This window comes from Zosterops lateralis (genome assembly GCF_965231275.1).
Source record: "Zosterops lateralis genome assembly, chromosome: 20".
Classification (NCBI taxonomy): Eukaryota; Metazoa; Chordata; class Aves; order Passeriformes; family Zosteropidae; genus Zosterops; species Zosterops lateralis.
Genome location: NC_139780.1, coordinates 9,997,126 through 10,014,764, shown reverse-complemented (window position 1 = coordinate 10,014,764; position 17,639 = coordinate 9,997,126). Strand labels below are relative to the sequence as shown.

Genomic DNA, 17,639 nt, shown 5'->3' with positions numbered 1-17,639 from the left:
GAATAATTCCCTTCTTGGGATGTAGTGTTATCTTCGTACCTGATGCACTTCTCAGGTCTGTTTTGACTTCCCCACATAGCAGTTAAGGAGGACTGAAGGCAGCTGGCAGAGCCTCAGGTGCACAGAAGTTTGCCGCTGCCAGCTGCATTGTTCCCACCAAAAGAAAGTCCCCAAAATTAAAGAGCTACTGGTATTTTCTGGACTTTGTGCATTCCCTAGTGTGTTCTGAGCACACCTGAAAGCCAAGCTTCGTTTTTTAAAAGGAGTAAGACCTCCTCCTCCAGTGAGGCCCTACAGACTCTTACAGTTGCTTTTAATGTAACAAAAGTAGTAAACCCAACCCATATAACTGGAAAATGAAACAGTTTCAGTTCGCAGATTCAGGTGAATGAGGTTAATTTCAAAATTGAGTTCTGGTCCCTCAGCCAAAGAGCCTATTTTTCAAATCAAAGTTAAACCCACCAGAGTGAACATAAAGTATGAACTCCCCCACAGTCAGGTCCATCCCTCTTTCTCCAGAAAGGTGCTGGCATTTTTGGGGAAGGAGGACAGGACAAGCCCTGCCTTGGGGCAGAGACGTTTGAGCATCAGTATTTTATTGCAAAGACTAATTACATTGCTGTGTACAAGTCACACCGGGCAGTGTGCTCCTTCATTGAAGTGGTACAAAATACATACGGTACAGCCAGTCCCCCCGGCAGGAGGGGAGGGGACAGTCCAGGGTGGGCAGGCACGGAGCAGAGGGAACACCCTCCCAGAGGTGCTGGTGCCCAGGGGAAGGGGCTTGGGGCAGGGGAGAGGCAGGAGGCTGCCCCAGCGTCAGGGAGCCAGGAGCTCCCATCATGTGCATCGTGGGCAGTGCCACCCGAGGGGCCACAGGGCTGGAGGAGCTCTGTGCCAGCCACGCTCACACCCAAGCAGCCTCTTCCCTGCCACCAGCCCCAGCCCCTAGCGCGTGGTCCCTGTCCTGGAGCTGGGGAAGGCACCCCATCCACCTGGGAACTCTGATGGATGGGAAATGGAAAAGATCTGCTGGAATGAAGCGCTTAAAAAACAGAGATGGAGCCAGGAGCAACAAAAGGTCCCCCTTTGGTTAGTGTTTCCTACAATGATTAAAACAAGCATCTCTGTCCCTGCTCGAGCAATTAGTGGTACAGAATTTGGGAGGGGGGTGCTGGCAGGGTCTGCACCCCATGAGTACAGAGCAATGCTGCTGCTGCTGCCAGCATCCCTCCCAGCAGCCTTAAATACCGGGGGGCACACAGGACAGGGATGGGGCTGCAGGGCAGGGGGAGGCTGGATTAGTAAAATGTACAAGTTTACCTCTTCTATTTACAACCAATAAATACTGGAAAAAAAAAATCAGTAAACTTTTTTGTTTTATACAAAAAAAAGTCTCATTGCTGCTTCTCCCATGGTCAGTGTTTGAAAAAGTCCGGTTAAAGCCCAAGGTGAGTGGCACTTTCTGTGGGTCAGGCAGTGGCAGCTGGGGCACCTGGAGCACCCTGAGCTCTCTGATCCCTGGCGTGCCCATGCAGACCCGAAGTCTCTATTTACACAGTTTCAGACAGAACTTTGCTCTCCTCCTCTTCAGGCTGGCAGCCCTGGGGGTATGGCCTGAAGCTCCCCCTCAGCAGAAGAGACACTGGCGTTTGATCTTTGGTGCAAGTTTGAACGTAGGCCGGCCCAATCCAGCTGGAGGATGCGCTGGATCGGGAGAGGAGTGAGACCACACAGGCTTCCAGCTGGGGAGAGCACGAGGCACCCACTCCATCATGGTATGGCCACAGCCTCCTCCACAGGACTCAGCACTGCTGCAGGGCTGCATCCTTCCAGCTCACCTCCCAGGCCAGGGCATCCGTGGCTTCTCCCAGGGGAAGGACAGGCAGAGCTGTGCGATGGTGGCAGCGCCAGTGGTCCCAGGAAGGACAGACATGGAGGTAACACCGGGAAAGCTGGGAAGAAGGCTTGCCAGCCCCTTCCAGGGTGGTGGTGGCTCCTGCTCTGCTCTGTGACACAGCCCCTCTGCAAGTCACCGCTCCCCGGCTCACTCAGACACAAGGCACCTACGGCAGAGGCGGGCTCCAGCTCTGGGCTGGCCGGGCTGGATGAGTGTCGCACCGTGGAAGGTTAAAAAAACAAAACAAAACAAAAAATAGACAAAATTCCTCCTCTCCCCAGCTGCTGCCTTCCTGTGTACAAAAAAAGACCTGATTGGAATAGGGGCTTGTGCAGAGAGAGGCAGAGGCCGACACCAGTTGCCCAACTCTCAGCTCTGGGTGCGGAAGGGAGGTGCACGGCCGGCGCCCATGGGTGAGGGTCACTCCTCTGCCGTGCAGGGCGGCACAAGAACCAGCCACAGCCAAGCCTGGAGCAGCTGCCCCCAAGGCCCCGTCGGTGATGGGTGGCAGTGGGGCTGAGGCTAGAAGATGCCCTTGGCGATCTTCAGGCCTTTCTGCTTCATCCTGGGCAGGGTGGAGCTGGAGCCGTGCTTGATCTTCACCCCCTTGGAGAAGCCACGCTTCTTGAGCACAAAGTCGTAGTTGGCAGCAGAGTTCATGGCGTAGAAGACATTGGCGTTGTCAGGGATCTTCAGCTCTGGAAGTGAACATGGATGAGGGTCAGTCAGGTGACCTTTCCTTGAAAGGGGACCAGAGTGGGGCTGAGGTTTGTCCCCAGGTGCTGGGACCCCTCTTGCTGTCAACCTTTCATCCCAGCGCCAGCCCGGTGCTGCCCAGGCCACAGGAAAGCCCCCACACCCCAGCACACACACACACCTCTCTCCTCTGAGATGATCTGGACAAGCTCATAGTCTTCAGGCCGGTCCCCATCCAGGTTGTGTTTGGCCATGGCCTTGCGAATAACCACGGGGGTCTTGTCCTGGCTTGTCACCTGTGAGCACAGAGTGCTGTGAGCTCAGAACACTGCTGAAGCCTCCCGCTCCTCCCAAAACGCGCCATGCCCATATCTGCGCAGGACAAGCCACCCCTCCCTGGTGTTTCCCTGGGGATGTTACTAACCAGGATGCTCTTGTACATGTTGCCGTTGTCCACAGCCAGGCTGACTCGGATGATGCAACAGTCGTCGACCTGCTGGTTGTAGAGGGGCAGCGAGAGTGAGGAGTAGCTGGAGATGCCGGAGACCGAGCGCTTGTGTGTGCGGGAGGCCGTCACCGGTGTGGAGGAGACGGAGGAGGAGGAGGCACTGCTGGAGCCTGAGCCGATGCCTGACGTGTCCAGGGAAGAGAGGGAGGTGGATTCCCAGAACTGGAGGGCAGGGAGGAGAGGGGATGCGGAGGACACAGTGGGTTTAGCTTCTCCATCGGCCACAGACGGGGTGTACCAGCGCTGGGGGAGGGAGGCCAGAGGGATCTCACTGACCTGTGACAATGGGGGACCGACACAACTACAGCCACTGGAGGCACAAGAGCCTTGCCGTGCTGCCAGAGCAGCCAAGGGCAGGGGCCTCCCAAGCAGCCCCTGGGGTCCCGCCTGCTCCTCCCAGCCCCAGCGCCAGGGCAGAGGTGGGACAGTCCCCCCACGATGGCCACACCGGCCCTGGGACTCCTGGGCCCTGCCAGCTGCCACGTACCTTCTTCTCCTGGCAGTCGGGGGACTCGGGGATGAAGCTGATGTTGATCTCCTCCACGTCGGAGCTGCTGGAGCCGGCGGAGGTGACGCTCACCGAGTCGGTGGCGTCCCCACTGCACAGGTACTGCCCACACTTGAGCTGGTCAAAGGATTTCGAGTGGGAGCTGCCGCTGGCACAGGGCTCGGAGCTCGGTGGCTGCCGGCTGCCAGGAGAGAGGTGGGGCAGGTGAGAAGGGAGCAGGGTAAGGGTGCATTTGGCTGGCAGGACAGCAGCCATGTCATCCTGGTGCCCTGCAGTGCCCAGCCAGAGATGCCCCATGCTGTCCCCCACTTCCCACCAGGGACTCACTCGCTCCATCTCTTGATGATGCCGGTGTTTTTCTTGGCCTTCAACGTGTTGCTGGCTGACTCTGACAGTGGCTCAATCTCACATGACAGCCCGTAGCTGGGAGGGGAGAGAGGAGGGATTGAGCTCCCTGTGCTGCCACCAAGTGTGAGGGAGGCAGAGCAGAGAGGGGAGCATGGGACAGCTACTGCCGTCAGAGAAAATGAGTAGTGGGACCTCCCGAGGCACCAGCACAGCCCCAAATCCCTCTCACTCACCTCTCGGCCTCGCTGAGCCGCTCCAGGCTGTGGAACCACTCCACAAACTGGTCCTCCTGTGTGAAGCTGTAGTTGTTGCAGGCTGACTGGAGCAGCTTGATCTGAGCGATGACTTCAAACTCCTGCAGCAAATGGAAGCCATGAGACCAGAATCCCCTCCCCCAAAACTGAAGAACACAAAGTTAAAAAAGGAGAGGGATCAAGCCCCAAAGTGACTGGCACAGCCTGTGATTGCACCAGGTCAGCCCTGCCGTGCAGCTGCCAAAGCTCTCACCTTCCTTCTCTTCTCAAAGTTGATCAGCCCACTCTGGAAAAGAAAGAGACAAAGGTCAGTATGGAGCAGGCAGAAGAATATTGCTCCCACTCCTGTCTATCGCTGTCTTGCTGCCACTGCAGTGTGAGTAACCCTGCTGAGAAAAAGTAGCCCATTTCCTTGGGAACAGAGGTGGATGGGCAGTGTTGGATCCAGGATGTGGTGTGGAATACAGGATGTGCAGTGTGGGATACAGGATGTGCAGTGTGGGATACAGGACACACGGGGGACCAGCCTTCCTTTTATCAGCCCAGGCTCTGGGAGGAAGAGGGAGGACAGGGAGGAGGTACATACATCCAGGAAATCCTTCATGGCTGTGTCCAGCATCACCAGGTCCGTGAGGAAGGTGCCAAGGTAGGGAATGGTGCCCTGCATCACACCCTGTGGGGATAGAAGGGACAGTGGAGTCAGCAGAGCTGGGACCAGCCCAGGCTGCTGCTGGGGATGGGGCACAGGGACAGCCCTGCCAGACTCACCATCTCTCGCTGCTGCTGCTGCCGCTTCTGAGCCCTCTTTGGGTTGATCTCCAAGGTGGCAAATTTGGATGTGCCCTCCTGGATGGTGGGGAGAGGTGGGATCAGCACAGGTGGGAAATGGCACTAATACCTATTAGCTAAAATACACATCCATTTTCATTTATATAACTTTCCTTGTAGGAAAGAGGAGGAAATCAAAGCTTTTTCATGGCTCACAGAGAAGAAAGCCTTAGTGAACAGGAGCTGCTGCTCTCATTTCTGTATAAATGCCTCCCTAATGGGATGTTTTGTTCCCTTTTGCATTTTGTTTCCTCTCAGTCCCTAACCCAGAGCTAGGCTGGGACCTGTGGAGAAGCTCCACATGGAACAAGGACATTTATGCTGGAGCCTTTCACCAGCTCCACCACTCCACCTAGAATCAAGAGGACTTTGCACCGTTAACATGCAGCTCCCTCTGGGGAGAAGCTATCACCTGGTGTTCTGGATCCCATCCCAGTGCTTATCTGTCCCCTGAATTGTTTTGGCAGCTCCAGGTAATAACTTTCGGGCAGAGAAACAGAAATTCCAGCCTTGGTCTGAAACTCCTGCCTGCACACCTTGCCTGCACCCATGTCTGCAACTCCAGCAGCTCTGCCAGGGCTTTATCCCTGTGGCTGAAACACCAGGAACAGGGCAATGCAGGTATCCTCCTTGCCCCTACCTTGATGAGCAGCTCCCGGCTCAGGGAGTGGTTGTTCTCATCGGAGAAGATCTCGGAGAGCTCGTGGAACGTGCGGAAGCTCTCCCTGCTCAGGGGAAACAAGGGGAAAAGTCAGCAGTGCTGCCACCATGGGGTTTCTTTCCTCTTTGGGCCCTCTTCTGCTTGCCCAAATGACCCCAGTTATGCTCAGCTCCAGCTGGGCCTTGCTGTTTGGGAGCTACTCCAAGATGTTTCACAGGGAAGGATGAGGTGATTATGCTTTTATTTCCTCACGCTCCTTAGGCCCCCAACACTTTACACTGGTCTCTGGGTTTTGGGCACACTTCCAGGAGGCAATGCTGGAGCTCAGGTGATCCTATTTACACATTCAAGTGGCATGGCACATTCTTCCCCTTAGAACCAGCCCTGCAGGAGCTCCTTACCTCAGGACCTCATCCCAGGTCTTCTTCAGCCTGTGCACAGCATTGCACTGCAGGGCTGAGAGGATGGCCCGGAGGGAGGAAAAGTTCTTCAGGATGCGGCACTCCTGAGGGCAGACAAGGAGATAACAGGAATTGGGTTAAAAAAAGCTGGAGGATCTGCTGGTATTCCAGCATGGCAAAAGCTCATCCCTTGGGTGGAGGTGGGAGGTCAGCTGTCCTACCCGAGCCACTTCGATCCACCGCTCCACCACCTTGGCCCTCTGCTGTGGCTTCAGGGACCTGTCCCCAAGACAAGTGGCAATGACACAGTTGGCCACACTGTTGAACTGGGAGACTGTGGCACGGATGGTGGGGGCCAGGTGCTCCTTGCCCTTCTTGTCCCTCTGGGACCAGATGCAACCCAGGCAGTGGTAAGGCACCACTTTCTTGAACAGCTCCTGGAAGATAAAGGGATGGAGAAGGGTTTCCTCATGTTCTCTGGGGGCCAGAAGGAAAAAGGGATTTGAAGAGCCAGGTCTGTGCCAGAGCACCACTGACTCAGCTGGTGGGTGACTACTCACAGCATCCATCAGTGTGAACTGTTCTGCCACCATCTCTGGGGAGAAGGAGAGGAAATCCGGCTTCCCATCCCCGACCCCATTCTCTTCCACCAGCTGGAAGGTGCAGCTGCCATGGTCCACAGCTGCAGGAGACAAGGGTGAGGCTGAGCACTGCAGTGTCCACACCAACCCACACCAGCCCCCTGCCAACACCCACACCCCACCTCCTGGGTTCCTCATCCCCATCTGGCTTGACACCTCCAGCAACAAGGCTCAAATAAAAGGATAGTCATTTTAAACCTGGGTGCAAGTGTCTACAGAGGATTAAAGACAGATTAGCTAATCCACTTAGAAATCCCACTCCTGCTGCAGTTGGGTTGGCATCCCAGTGTACCTTCATGCAAACAGCTAATGGGTATTCAGCCACATGGCTCAAGTTTTGGAGACCCTTGATGCCAACCAGCAGCATTCCCTCCACCTGCAGCCCCAAATGACCCCTTCAAGCCAGGGGAGAGCCCCACCTTCTGCCTCAGCCTCGCTCTGCTCTTGCTGCTGGAACTGCGCCAGCAGGATGCGGGCTCTGCGCTCCAGGTCAGAGCCGGGGATGTTGTGGCGCACGTAGGAGATGAGCTGCTTGAGGCAGGAAAAGTCGGGGGGCTTGCGGAAATCCTCCGAGTACTGGTCCAGCCATGCCCCCAGGATAGAGGAGATGGTGCTGCAGGAAGGGAGAAAACACGGGCAAAGAGAATCAGGTGCCTGGAGAAACCTGTGCACACCCCCACAAGCCCTGGAGCAGCGCTGGGACAGCACATCCCTCCCAAAGAGCTGCCAGCACAGCCACCACAGCACAGGCAGACTTACTTCTTCAGCTCCATCCTCTCATCCACAGTGTGCCTGGCATGGTCCCCATTCGCCTGCACGTGGAGTTTGCCATACCTGGTGGGGCAGAGGGGAGACAGTGAGCACCCTGCACTCAGCTGCCTCTCAGAGCAGCCTCTTCTCCCTCCACATCAGCCCCAGCTCCACCAACGGGTCAGGATGAACCTGCTACACAGTGTCCTGCTCTCCTCCCTCTGCCATAACCTCCCCATTACAGGAAGAGGGAAGCAGCCAGCACTGGCCACCTCAGTGGAAGAGCTCCAGGTTTCTGGGATGTTGTGTCCTCCCTGCCCTGTCCCAAAACCTTCATGCTGATGGGAGAAGCCACCAAGCCTCCAAGGTGGAAGATGCTTGGGCTATTCTGGCCACCCTCAGCTGTGTTTTGGGGCTCAGGGCAGCCTCACCTGTTAAGCAGCAGGTCCAGCACTTGCTTGGTGGTGGCAAAGGCTCGGTAAGTGCACAGGAAGATGGTGACATAGGTGGAATCATTGCCCTTGAAGGCTGACACCAGGTACTCCACCAGCTTCTCCAAGGTCCCAGCTTTTATCGTCCGCACCTTACACGTCTCATAGAGGTTTAAGGCGGACTCATTCTCAAACTGCCAGGACAGGACAGGAGCAGAGGTCAGTAGGACAGACACCATCAAGTGCAAAGTGTTCCCAGCAGCTTCACAAGTTCAGGTCTAGGCTGGAATTCCCGCAGTGCCTGAGGCTCTCCTAGCTGGGAAAGGAAAGCTGAGTCTCCTCAGACAGTGAACACCAGCAACCCAGCTGAGAAGACCAGAGCATTTGGAAAAACCCAGGAAAGGCCTCAGCATTGCCAAAATCTAGATACAAATTGGAGTTGCCCTAGTTTTCAAGATAGGGCTGCAGATTGTGACACCCATGCCCCTTCCTGTGCTGCAGAGGGCAACAGCTGCTCTCACTCCCTGCTCCCAAATAAATACAGGATTCCCAAGGCAGGGAAAGATCTGAATCCTCCCTTGTGGGCAGGAGGAGCCCCCAGCTTACCCCCAGCCAGCGCTGCCCTTTGTTGGCCGTGTGATGGAGCTGCACTTTCCGGAGGGATATGCTGTAGATCACACCATCCTCCAGCTCTTCTCCAATCTCCTGTGTGGAGCTCTGCATGGAAAGACAAGATACACCCTGAGATAAGGAGAGCAAAGCGTGGCAGAGATGCTTTTGTGGCTCCTACAAGGGATCCCAGCAAGCCAAAGGCAGCAGCTGGCTGGCAGTCAGTCTCCCTCAAGCGCTCAGAAATGCATACCAGGTGACACCAGTGTGTCTGGCCAGCTGAGCCTGCCCACAGTGGAGCCAGGGCTTTGGGAAGCTGCTCTCAGTCTGTCCCATGTCCCCTGGCTCCATGTCTCAGCCCTTCAGCAAAACCAGGTTGTTCCAGTGCAAGGTAGGACCCCTCACAAGGCAGGGAAAGGGACAATGACAGCACAGCGCAGTGCCCAGCCCTGGCTGCTCCTCTCCCCAAGCCTGTGCCTTTCCTGTGAGGTGACATTGGCTCCTGGTCTCAGCAGAGTCTCCGTGATCTGTCCCTGCAGGAACCAAGCACCCTGGTGCACTTTCCTAAGAAATGATCACTGTCCAACCAAGCTGCCCACCAGCCCTGGCCAAGACACTAGGCAGAAATCCAAAGCTCAAAGCTGGGGGGATATCCCAGAGATCTGCACCAGGGTTGGGATCAGGCACAGGCAGGACCTGTCTGGGCACAGGGTTCAGGAACCTCTGGGTGACAGACACCCAACTACAAGGCTCCCATTTCTGCTCTGGAGGATGGAGAGCACCAAAAATTTGGTGAGGAAGGGGTGATGCTTCTCAGGGCAGGTCCCCAGGCACACACCTCCCCCAGCACCACATGCCAACTACAGGCTCAGCAGCAGCTCCAGCCCCACAAGGACAATTTGGTTCCCTCCTCCTCCTCCCTAACCATGCTCTGCTGAGTCAGTGCCTCCCTTAAGAAGATTTATCCAGATCCTTTTAAACACTGCAGGGATCTCCCCCGCCCTCCATCCCCCTCACCAAATGGCAGGACATGGACAAACACACACCAAAACCTACAGCTCAGCAGATGGAGAAAATGCCCAAAAGCAGTAAGCTGGTTAGAGGGGGAGGTGACCATCACAGGGGACAAACCTCTCCTGCCAGAGCCAGCCCACAGCTTTCCCTGCAACTGCCCCTCCAAGAGCCCTGAGCATTGACAACAATACAGCTCTCACTGAGGAAGAAACTGCCATGAAAAGACTTAGGATGAATCCCCAGAAGTGATGCTGCTCCCTGCAAAAAAATCCTCCTCTAAACTGCCCCCTGTGAACATGGGGACAGTCACACCCAGGGCCCCAGGCTCAGAAGAGGCTGCACACCTCAGAAGGCAGGAGCAGAACACGACCACACATCCCTGAGCTGATGGATCCAACGTGCACCCAAACACTCTTTAACCTTCCTCCTTTATCAGCACCACCACAGCAATGGTCACTGCTCTGTTATCACACCCTGCTCAAGGAATGTGTCCTTCCTCAATCACAAGGAACCAAGGCAGGGAAGCACAACCAGCTCAAAGACTAAGGGGAAGCTTGAAAATGCTTCTCATTCATGGTTGTAATGAATGAGGGTAGAGAAACCCCCTGGGCAGGGTTACTGACTTTTTCACTTTCTGCTGAACCTGCTTTTCTCACTTCATGCCAGACTGTGGAGAGGTTTGGTTTGCTGAAGTTCAAGGAGTTGTGAGGCTCTGCTGTGAACATCAGGAGCCTTTCTCAGGGTTCACTGGCTTCCAGACCAACTCTGAGAGCACCCACATGAAGCAGTAGACACCAAACATCCTTCCTGGCACCTGTCCCTTTCTTGTTCTGTGCTCTGGGATAAATTATGGCACAAATCTGTGTTCAAGTACACTGCCCTGGGGAGGACTGGCACGACCTTGGGAGAGGGCTGCCAGCACAGCCAAAGCTTTGTGTCCACTCTGGATCAACCATCTACACTGGCAGCACCTAACCAAGTTGGCCAAGTTGTCTTTCTTCCACCTTTAGATGCTGTTTCCAACAAAAAAGAATAAAAGTCATGGAAACACTTCCCAGTTTGTCCTGGGCTCTTTCCCAGCCTTCATCATCCAACCTGCACATCAGCCCTACCCCTGTGTACCTCCCATTTAAGCTGAGAGGAAAGCTCTGGGTCCAGCAGGATCAGAGCTTTGTACAGTCTAACTCAGGAAAGAGATTTGGCTGGGCAGTTGTAAACCCCAGATGAAAATATCAAGAAAAATCAGATGCTTGCTGACATGCAATTAAATTCATAAATTAAATCATATGGGAGGAAAAAACCACCTCAGGATCAACCCATGAATCATTGGCAGCTGCTGTGCAACTACAGTGGAAAGTATTGCCACAACTGTGCAGGGTTTTCACTCTGCATTTCATGTCACGTGCAGGGCATACACCCCACTCTGATGTGCATAGAAGCAAATTTCATTTCCTTCCCATATCCAGGACTGTCAGATTCATTCATTTTTCACCTTGCTGACTTGTGCGATATCCCCCAAAGTTCCCCCTTTGCAAACCACACACGAAGGCCGCAGCTTCCCAGCGCTCTGCAGGCTCCTGCCAAGAGCCAGGAGAGCTGCTACACTGAGACATTCTAAAATTTGGCTATTTATATTCTGTGTGAGCTTCCTCTTTCCTGCAGCCGCTCCTTCGAGATGCTGATTGTGCATTCCGTGTGCGTTGGTCAAAAACCAACAGAGCAAAAAAAGCGGCGGCAGGACAGAGCCAGAGGAGGCTCATCATCCCAACACCTGCACCAAGCACATCTACAGTCATCATCCCAACACCTGCACCAAGCACACGTTTCTCCCCTTGCAGATGAGATGAGGTGGGAGCAGGACAGGGAGGGACTCAAAACCTTGACCTGTGGCTTGTGTTTGTTCCAGCCACCCAGAATCCTACACTCACACCAGGATTTCCATTTCCAACCAAAGCTGAATGCCTTCAAAATGGTCTCTAAAGAGACAGATGAGTGCTGGTAAATACTGCAACAGTCACTGCTCTGCCCAGCACATCTGCTGGAATATTCTGCCCCTTAGAAGAAGGGAACATGAGTCAGGCTCAGCCAGCACACCAACCTTTCTCCACCTCAGCCTGAGGGTGAGACACAGGTGAACAGCCCCTTCTGTTGGCACAAGGGGTGAATCCAACAGGCCCAGGCAGTGTTTTAAACATCTGCAACAAGATTTGATGGTTATGGCATCTGCAGCTTCCACCGAACTCACACAGGTGGGACCTGGCAGCCCAGAAAGTGAGATCCAACACATTTCAAGATGGGCGTCAATAAAAGGGAAGACACAGAAAAATGAAGGTTTGGATTTCTCCAGCTCAGTGTGCAGTCCTGGTCTCCCCACACACCAGGAAAAAGGCCTCTGGCTGGAGGGGCACAAGGAAAAGCCTTACGTTTAACTTTCCCCAGTCGTGCAGAGCAGAGGCTTTTGCAGAAGCAGGAGTGAGTGAACTCTGCAGGAGTTCATTCCCTGAAATATGAAATGGGAGGTCTGCACCAGATGGCTGCCCTGGGCCTGGGGACTACCTCTTCCAATTCCAGCCAGCCCTGGAGCTCCCACTGATGGTTCAAAGCTTTTGTGACTACACCGGGGAGGAATTCCTGCTCTATGCAATAAACTCTTCTGCTCTCTGGTGAATGTTCTTGTACTCGGTGTGGTGTCAAACCTCACGTCTTCACACAGAGGATTAATAAGGAGCTCTAAGATGCAGCCAAGGTTTGTGAGCCTGGAGGAAGGGTGTGAGGGACCCTGAGAGCCAGGCAGAGAGCAGCAGCAGCAGGGACTCTGCCTTCGGCTCTTCCCGACAGATGAAAGGAGGGGAAAATGCAAAAGTCAAACAGCAAAGCAAAACATTGTCTCAGGCTCTGCATTTTGGAAAGTGTTTGAGCTCAGTCACAAAAGTGGTTTTAGTAAGACAGGAGCAAAGTGCAGGATTAAGTGTGAGCAGGCAGCATCCCCACACTTACACACAGACAATTACCCAACAATTACCAGGTCTTAAGAGCTCTGGTCCCGCGTGCCCTGGGTTAGTGCACTGGCCTCCACAGGCACAAAAATAATGAACTGCTAGTGGAAAAAGGCATTAATTTCAGCACACGTGGAGGAGGCACAACTGCTTAAAGTGCTTTTGCTGGTGCTCTCTGGACCACAGCTGGTTTAACAATCAAGATATTTGTGTTACTCTGCTCCCTTTTCAGTGGAGTTACACAAAATGCCTGTTCTACAGACAGGTACAGAGCAGCACAGAGAGGATCTCTGCACTGTAATTTCAAAGGGGCTGCTGCTACCAGCCACAGGAGAGGAGCAGACACTAACCCTGCCCGTGGGAAGCCAGGAATGTGTGCCTGTTGGGAATTAACAGTCCCACTGGCTAATGAAACAAGAAAAGGCAGAGCTGAGCCTCAGAGACGTCACCAGGGGTTTCCCATTGAAGCTCCGTGCTTGCAAAACCTCAAAAGAACCCGATGAAAGGTGGTAAAGCCAGAAACAGCAAGTGGGAGTTTGGTCTTTACAATCCCCAACCCCTTCTCAGAATAATCCCTTCCCACTAGCAACAGGAAATGAGCCTTCTCAGAAACGAAAGGAAACAGCTCCAGCACAGCCCATGTCCCCTGTGGCCGACATCAACCCCCAGTTAATACCTTCATTTCACCCTCAGGAGCAAACCCTGAACCCCTGCAAGGAACAGCAGCGACTTTGGGACCTCTTATGCAAACTCAAGTGTACGACATTATGTAAAAGGAAATAGGAAAAAAAAGTCACTACCCCGGGTAGTGAAAGGAAAACAAGCTCAGTTCTGTGAACCAAAGATAAAGACCACAAAAGCAGAAGCACCCTCTGTCCTACCCATCCAAAATAAGCACACGCAGCACAACACTCTTCCCCATGGGGACTTCCAGGCAAAAAGCCCTGTGGTGACTGTTCCCCCACAGCTCTGCCTCCAGGGATCAGCCACTCCTGGCACTCACAGTTTCCTTCCCCTGGCTGTGCTCAGGAAGGCTACAAGGACTACCCCAAAGCGGTGAGGAAGCTGACAAACATCCCCTGTTGGAGGGGAAGGAAAGGTGCCCACGCTGGTGGCTCACAGCATGTCCTTTGGAACAGCAGCCCCACTGAGGGCAGGAGCACTTTTGCTCCAAAATATCATCCCAGCCATGGTCATGGTGGCACTGGAATGGTTGATCTCCCACTATCTCCTTTCCTCCTGAGTGCTCCCATTGCTGCTGATGGAGCTCAGTCCCCTGCCACAGCTTGGCTGTACTCAGCCCCTGTTCCCCATGCAGAAAGACATTATTCCTTTGGGTTTTCAACACTCTCTGCCTTCCTGCCAGCCTGCTCCAAGCTGCCTCAAAACAGGACTGATTCCAAGAGCCCATTAAAACTCAGCAACAAAACGGGAAACAGGAAAAAAAAAAAAAAAAAAAAAAAAAAAAAAAAAAAAAAAAAAAAAAAAAAAGAGAGAAAAAGGGCCAGAAGCTAAACTTAAAGCTACCATGAAAAAGGGGTGGTTTTGCCAGGACACCAGGCCAGTGGCAACAGCTGAGGGCCTGTTCTCTCCCCATCACTTGCTGGGCTCCACAGCTGGGTTTTCCTGACACTCAGCTCCAGGTGTTTTGGCATGGAAAGCTGTGCCCAAGGGGAACAGCCCTGGAGCCAGTGCATCAGCCAGCACCAGGATGGGGCACAGAGGGAGAGAGAGGCCACATTACCCCATATCTGTCTCTTGTGGGAATCTTACACCTCCTCCCTCAGGCTTTGTGGGTCCTGAGATGGAGAGCAGCTCTGATCCTGTGTCTGCAACCCAGGGGGGTTGCAGAGGGTATCCAAAGGCAGCTTTCTTCACCCTGGCAGCTTAGGGAGAAGAGAAGCTGGCAGATCAGTTACAAGGCATCTTGTGACTCATACACAGTGAGTCAGTGGCTGGAGCAGGATTAGGAGCTCAGTGCTCAGGTCCAGGAACGAGACAGAGCAGACATGCAGGATTCCTCCTCCATTTGCTCCTGGTTTGCTTTCACAGAAAACTAAAAGCCTTCCCACATGGAGAGACTTTTTCACCCTTTTTGTGGTTTGGAAATCAAAGACTCTGCATGTCCACTCCATCCCTAGCCTTCAAGGGGCAGGATGAGACCACTGAGGTGGGGGAATGCAGGTGCTGGCGGGGGGAGGGGGGGGGGGGGGGGGCGGGGGGGGTCAGCCTGACAGGGGGACTCCCCAAGAAAAGCAAACTCCAGCCACAACAGGGATGACTGATGAACTGCAAAGCCTGTGTTTCCTACACCCAGGAGCAGAGATGACCACCAGCCATTTGCAGCCCACACAGAAACACCACCAGAGCAGGACAGCCTCGTGTCCCCTCCCAGGGGATGTGCTGGGCTGGGCTCCCCTCGCAAGCTGTTCGGAGAAAACTGAATGCAGCAGGTTTTGCTTCCTCTCTAAGTCAATGGAAAAAAAAAGATCCCGCCGACACAGCAGATCCGGCTCTTGCTCCACAGCCCTGAGCCCTGTGCTCGTGATGGCCCTGGCAGCATCCCTGCCCAGAGCCAAGGCCTGCACAGAGGCAGAGGGGAAGAGGAGCCCTCCCTCCCTCGCTCACAGAGCAACTGCTCTGCCACCGACTCGCCCACATCCCCCAGGCATTACTGGAAGTGAAACCAGAATGACATGGCTGGTGAAAAACGATGCATAAAAAATTAATACAGGTACTGCTCTGCGAGGTTAAATAAAGATCGAGTGGCTCATCCCGAGTCATTTCAGCTCAGAACAAAAGGTTTGCATTTTACCAAAATGGAACAGAAAAATCTGCAAAAAAAACCCATAACTGAAACAAGTTCAGAAGTTGATTGATTTTTTTCCAGGTGTACAGTAGCACCTGGAAGTCACATGCAATATGACAGTTCCCCAGGTGCCCTGTTCAAATGTGAATTAAAACATAAGGGGTGTCCTGAAGAGTTCCAACCTACCCAACCTATGATTCCACCTCTGAGGCAGGGCCCTGGTGCACCAAATATGTTATTTCTGCAGCAGCAGGAGGTGACAGGTGCATTGGGAAAGGGATGGAGATGAGGTTGGCGTTCAGAGCTGATGTTCCTTGAAACTGATTGGGATGGTCACACCTAAAATGTCAATTCTGGCATCACACACATTCACCACGACACACAGACTTGTGCCTTGTGGCAGCTCCAGGGCAATGTGTGTCCTTTGCGTACATCAGCACTTGCAAGTGGCTTCATCTTCACAAAAGTCTTTACATTCCCAGAGGTGCAAAACCTTGAATATTCTCCAGCTCTCAGCCCATGCACCATGCAAGACAGGCAAAAAAATTCTTTTTAAAGTATCAGCTGCAATAAAATCAGCTCCTTTTGTCAAACCTGCCCCTTGCCCTGGCACATCCATGTCCTGCATGAATGAATGCTCACCTGGGCACACGCCTGTGGCATGAGCAAGGTGAGATATGCAGGAAGGGCAGAGCAAAGGTCACAACTGCCAGGTATAAAACACCAGCCCAGCCCCAGGAGGAGCCTTTCAGCCCCCCATGCCATGCTGAACCATCCCACTGGCCCCACACTGACATTCCCAGAGAGTTTCACCACACAGGATTCCCAAGCAGCCTGGTTAAGCCATAAATGTAAACATGCAGTTAACTCTCCTACTGCAGCTTGCAGAGGGGAAAAGAGAGCAAAGTCACATCTCCCTGCAATTCTGAAGGTGCACATATTGGGCTGGCCAGGCTGGGGGCTGTCCAAAACCCATGACCTGGCCTGGCCTGGCCACACTCTGCCCTGACAGAAGCTGCACCTTTCCCTTCCCTTTCCATTTGAACAAGGTTAACTTCAGTTTAGCTGAGACACATCCTTAGCTTAGATAAGCTGAACACAACCAAGCCCTAGTGAAATAAACACGTCCATCTGTGTATTTACTCTGCCTTCCATCAGCTGAATTCCCTCCACCAAACCTGCTGTGACCAAACACGGGCAAAAACGGCGAGCCCAGACCTTTTGGGGCCCCTTCCTCACAACCCCACAGCCACAGCCTGTGCAGAAGAGGATGCCTGGGAGGGCTCTGCCTGCTCCCAGCCCAGGCTGGCCCTGGGCAGGCTCTGCCAGCCGGATCAATGACACCACTGTGCTCCCGGGGCCGCGGAGGGGCTCACAGCGCTGGTGGCACGGGGACAGGCTCGGCCGCCACTCGCTCTTTGTGTGCGTGTCTGCACCAGGGTGACCCAGTAAACAGCTGAAGCAGAGAAAATACGGGAACAATCCAGCGCGGGGAGGCAGAGAGGGGCTGATGGTGAAAGGACGGCGGGAATAAATGCGAGGCTTTGTTCTCCGGTCGTGCCCTCCGCTTACAGCTCCCAGCCCGGCCGGGATGACGCGAGGCTCCTCCATTTGCTGCTGGCATTTGCTTCCCGGGATCAGCCGGGCTCATCCCAGCCTCCTCCTGACACCCGCAGCCCCGGCGTGTCCCAGCACAGCCCAGCTGCGGGTTTCAGGCCATCCCCTTGGCTCCACACAGGTTCTCCCCTTGCAGGGCATCCCGCTACTTGTTCCCCTCCCCGCGGTGCTCGTGGGAAGGTGGAAGAGGCAAGAGCGAGCACTCCTGCTTTGTAATCAACAAAATCTCACCTTGGGAGTATTACTTAAATAGGTGTCAGCGAGGCAGGAGGTGCTACGTGAGCAGGTGTCAACAAGCCGACACCTGGGGGGTGCAATCGGGATGCTCTGCCAGCTCCGGGTGATTTCCACAGCTGAGGCAAATGAGATCTTACGATTAACTGGCACCTCTGGGGAGAAAACAACTGGAACAGGATAAAAATCCTGCTGTTGTCAAGCTCCTGAACACACGCACAGGGAGCCTCAGCAGTGAGGTTTGACCCTGAGTGTGCCAGACCTGTGGCATAAGTAACACGAGTGGCCAGACAGGGAGGAGGAATTCCCTCCCCAGACCCTCAGCCCTGCACTGGAGGTGTGGGTTTGTGTATAAATTCACTCTTCTGCCCTCCTCCCGGGGGCTTTAGCTAGCTCAGCTATTAGGAGGATTTGGAGAGAATTATACTAAGGAC

At 54.1% G+C, this 17,639-nt stretch overlaps 1 protein-coding gene across 5 annotated transcripts in view; it reads right to left on the bottom strand.

The window, feature by feature from the left end:
* Window positions 1-84: 84 nt before the first annotated feature.
* RALGDS (ral guanine nucleotide dissociation stimulator) overlaps window positions 85-17,639 on the bottom strand; it is a gene marked incomplete at its 5' end in the record, with an annotated part of 58,549 nt that continues 40,994 nt past the window's right edge. For 3 of the 5 annotated variants that reach the window (XM_083875834.1, XM_083875832.1, XM_083875831.1), the window contains 17 exons: window positions 85-2,598; window positions 2,778-2,892; window positions 3,021-3,380; window positions 3,592-3,793; window positions 3,940-4,035; window positions 4,194-4,315; window positions 4,468-4,500; window positions 4,801-4,887; window positions 4,983-5,060; window positions 5,683-5,767; window positions 6,105-6,208; window positions 6,326-6,541; window positions 6,665-6,786; window positions 7,165-7,358; window positions 7,505-7,579; window positions 7,927-8,120; window positions 8,533-8,643. In XM_083875834.1, the coding sequence (XP_083731960.1) occupies window positions 2,423-2,598; window positions 2,778-2,892; window positions 3,021-3,380; window positions 3,592-3,793; window positions 3,940-4,035; window positions 4,194-4,315; window positions 4,468-4,500; window positions 4,801-4,887; window positions 4,983-5,060; window positions 5,683-5,767; window positions 6,105-6,208; window positions 6,326-6,541; window positions 6,665-6,786; window positions 7,165-7,358; window positions 7,505-7,579; window positions 7,927-8,120; window positions 8,533-8,643 (2,370 nt within the window). In that variant the 3' untranslated portion in view covers window positions 85-2,422. The remainder of the gene's footprint in view (window positions 2,599-2,777; window positions 2,893-3,020; window positions 3,381-3,591; window positions 3,794-3,939; window positions 4,036-4,193; window positions 4,316-4,467; window positions 4,501-4,800; window positions 4,888-4,982; window positions 5,061-5,682; window positions 5,768-6,104; window positions 6,209-6,325; window positions 6,542-6,664; window positions 6,787-7,164; window positions 7,359-7,504; window positions 7,580-7,926; window positions 8,121-8,532; window positions 8,644-17,639) is intronic. The other 2 variants (XM_083875833.1, XM_083875835.1) reach the window with 2 other exon arrangements.